Source organism: Cryptomeria japonica, chromosome 10, assembly GCF_030272615.1.
Source record: "Cryptomeria japonica chromosome 10, Sugi_1.0, whole genome shotgun sequence".
Taxonomy (NCBI): Eukaryota; Viridiplantae; Streptophyta; class Pinopsida; order Cupressales; family Cupressaceae; genus Cryptomeria; species Cryptomeria japonica.
The window spans coordinates 776,186,325-776,189,434 of record NC_081414.1 but is presented as its reverse complement, the minus strand read 5'-3'; the positions used below and the strand labels follow the sequence as shown (position 1 = coordinate 776,189,434).

General features: G+C 37.1%; 1 protein-coding gene across 1 annotated transcript; it reads right to left on the bottom strand.

Annotated features, from left to right (window-relative positions):
- Positions 1 to 925: 925 nt before the first annotated feature.
- On the bottom strand, positions 926 to 2,392 carry LOC131076055 (putative UPF0481 protein At3g02645). Its single transcript, XM_058013082.2, has one exon. The coding sequence runs from the start codon at positions 2,390 to 2,392 to the stop codon at positions 926 to 928; it is 1,467 nt and encodes a 488-aa protein (XP_057869065.2).
- Between the last annotated feature and the right edge of the window lie 718 nt (positions 2,393 to 3,110).

The following is a 3,110-nucleotide window of genomic DNA, read 5'->3' as shown; positions in this document are numbered from 1 at the left end:
CATTATAATTTAATGGTTTTTAAAACCAAATCATTCATATATGCATTCTAAATCATAGTTCAACGATATTAAATAACATCACATATCAATCCTTTAAAACATAACAAACTATAAGAGAACAAGAGGGATGTAACACTAAATTATGGCCTCTATATTTATTAAAAAGTAGACTACTAGATAACAATATTATTTCACAAACTGTTAATATATTTTTAGCAAGCTAGTGGTATTTGTTATACCCTCATATATAGCAAGTTTCAAAATGCACATGAATATTTAATTTATTGCTACATTATTCACATGTTGTAGGATGGGTGTGATTAGATTCTTTGATTGATTTTGGTATTAAACATAGATTCATTTTTTTGTTTGAGTAATGATTGTCATAATCCTAGCATTATCAAAGTGAGTGCAATAAATGTCGTTTTATACATTAACATAACACTAAAGTGCAAACATTTGTACAAAGATGGCTTGGGACCATACTATATGATAAACCTAGTAAACTAAGTGTTTGGTTTTGATTTTAGATTTACGTGGATCAAAATCATGACTATGAGTAGACACCACACCCATGGACATGGCCTTGTTTTGATTGATAATTTAGATCAATATCATATAAGATTAGATTTGATAAATGATCAAAATTACACAAATAAGACTAATATATTGATATTGTGTACACATAATCATATGATTAATAAATAATCATTTACAACCAATTTACCATATTTTAATATAAAAGAGGTCTATATTTTCTACTGACTTTTTACAAAATATAACATTTAAATAAAATATATACCTCAATTTAGATCCAAATAATGCATGTGCACTATTTAGAAATTGCAGTTTCTACCGTTACAACAATATAAATTCTGGAGAAAACAAATTATTAGGAGTAGCGAATTAAGACAAACTTGTTAAATTAACGTTTGCTAGCACTATTAAATAAGTGTGGCCATATGGTCTTCCATATACTGACGAGGCTAGGTATCACAGCAGATACCAAAACCACGAGGCCCCAAAGGATTGACATATTGGACCAGAGCCTTGGATGCTTGTATTTATATTCTCTTATCTGGACCAGCAAATTGCTTCGATACCACTGATTTATCTCCACCTTCAAGTTCATGAAGGGATCATCAGATGAATCGAAATTGATTCCCTTGCCAAGATTATTCAACATGCCTGCCACTTCTTTGTCCGTGCCCATGGAGCTTTGGATAATTTCCGCCCTCCTCAGCAAAGCAGCATCTGCTTCGGACTCCACCAAACTATTCAGCAGATATGCATAATATGAGATAACAGTAAAGCCCTGGCAGACCTCCAGGGCCATCAAATTTCTTAAAATCACTTCTGTACTGTCTGTGATCCAAATTGTGGAGAGCAAAAGGGTACTCCTTTCGAATGCCATCTTTCCATGAGATGGAACTCCATAGTAATTTCTGAACTTCATTCCTGCGATTTGTAGATCTCTGGCACAGGCCACGAGGGTTTGATGATGACGACTTGTCCTTTTATGTCTGATTATCAGCTTTAGGAAGAAGCATTGAATTGCAAGGCGAAATTTGTTAGGTTCATTGGGCCCTGTTTCTTCTGGATCCCTTGGGTCTTCAACAGCTAGACTCTGGAATAGGCCCAAAATATGTTGATATTTCTCAAGATCTTCAAATCCCTTCAGGCGTTCTTCAATTGGTCTGTTAAGCCAATTTGGCAAGAAAGGGTGAGTTACAAGAATAATACTGGTGCACAGTAATCTCAGCAGCTCTTTCTTGGCTTCTGCTTCTGAGCCTATTTCCATTTCCAATAACTTTATCAGGACCATCAAGGGGATTTGATTTTCAAGCATCAGAAAATCACTTAGCACATCAAATTGACAGGATTTGACCCTGTTACTGTTGAAAATAGGGTGGTGTTGCTCCTCTCGCTGTTGTTGCCGCTGCTGTCTAGCACCCAACACTTTCAAGATTTCTAAAATGAAGCACCCGTCCAAAGTGAAAATCGTGGCCACAGTTTCGTCCTTGTACTCAGACTGTTCTTCATAGCACCCTCTAATTTCACATACAATGCGTGCGACGGCTTCATCTAAATGCAAGTGCTCCTCTTGCTCGGGTAGCCTGCGTGCCATTCTCTCTGTTGCTTCTGCTTTGAGGCGCTCCGTATGAGACACAGGCTGCGCTATCAGATGATGATAAAGGCCAAGGTGGACGACCCTAGGAGTGTAGGCTTCCTTCCTTAGAAACAACAGAAACTTGGGGACCCTGTTTATCGTCACACCAGAGTACCCTGACCCTGTCATGCAGTTACTGGTGGGGACACCTGTAATCCTCTCTCTCACATCAATAATCCAATTCTTTTCATCTTCCTTAAACATAATATTTCCCTGCAACATCCTTTAGATTCTCCTACACTCTATTTAGGGTTTGCAAATTGATCTTGCAGTTACTATTGTAGTTGACCCAGATCGTATTGGTTTCCTACTCAGGCCAGCAATTAGTCCCGAGAATGATATTATGAGATGGCTCCTCTTTTCTCCTCCGAGGACTGGAACTTCAGGGTTAGAAAACCGGAATCCCTTACAGATATGATCTCTTAGCCTGCAAAATGAAGGAGTCTTAAATCAAACACATACCATACCGTACCATGTTTTCTGAATATGAATTATCAGGTCCGTAGTAATTATCAGATCATGGTTATGAATCAGTTCTCTATCATTCTCTATGCATACTATAGCGTTTCTAAACGTTATAAGCGCATAAAAGGGAAACTCAATTTTCTATAAAGCTTTACTATGCAAATTGCTGAAGAACTTAAAATACCATAGGCTATAGCCAACATTACAACTACAGCCTAAGATCGATCCCATACAGAGCTGGGTCAGTGATTCATGGTGGCTTATTGTCTAACATTGGAATTAGGTGGCTATTGCTCGACAAGTTTTCCATTCAAAGGACGGCACTAAGCTAAGAAAATTCTATTCTGCCAGTCAATCTTACAGGTTTACAAATTTGACAGCCAACGGTAGATTCTCAATCATAAAATTCAATAAATTTATGAAAACTAACAGATATACCTACATACATGTTATACACCAACAAGACAATTTGATG

Coding starts and splice junctions, on each gene's coding strand:
- LOC131076055 (XM_058013082.2), bottom strand. CDS start 2,392: ATGTTGCAGGGAAATATTATGTTTAAGGAAGATGAAAAGAATTGGATT.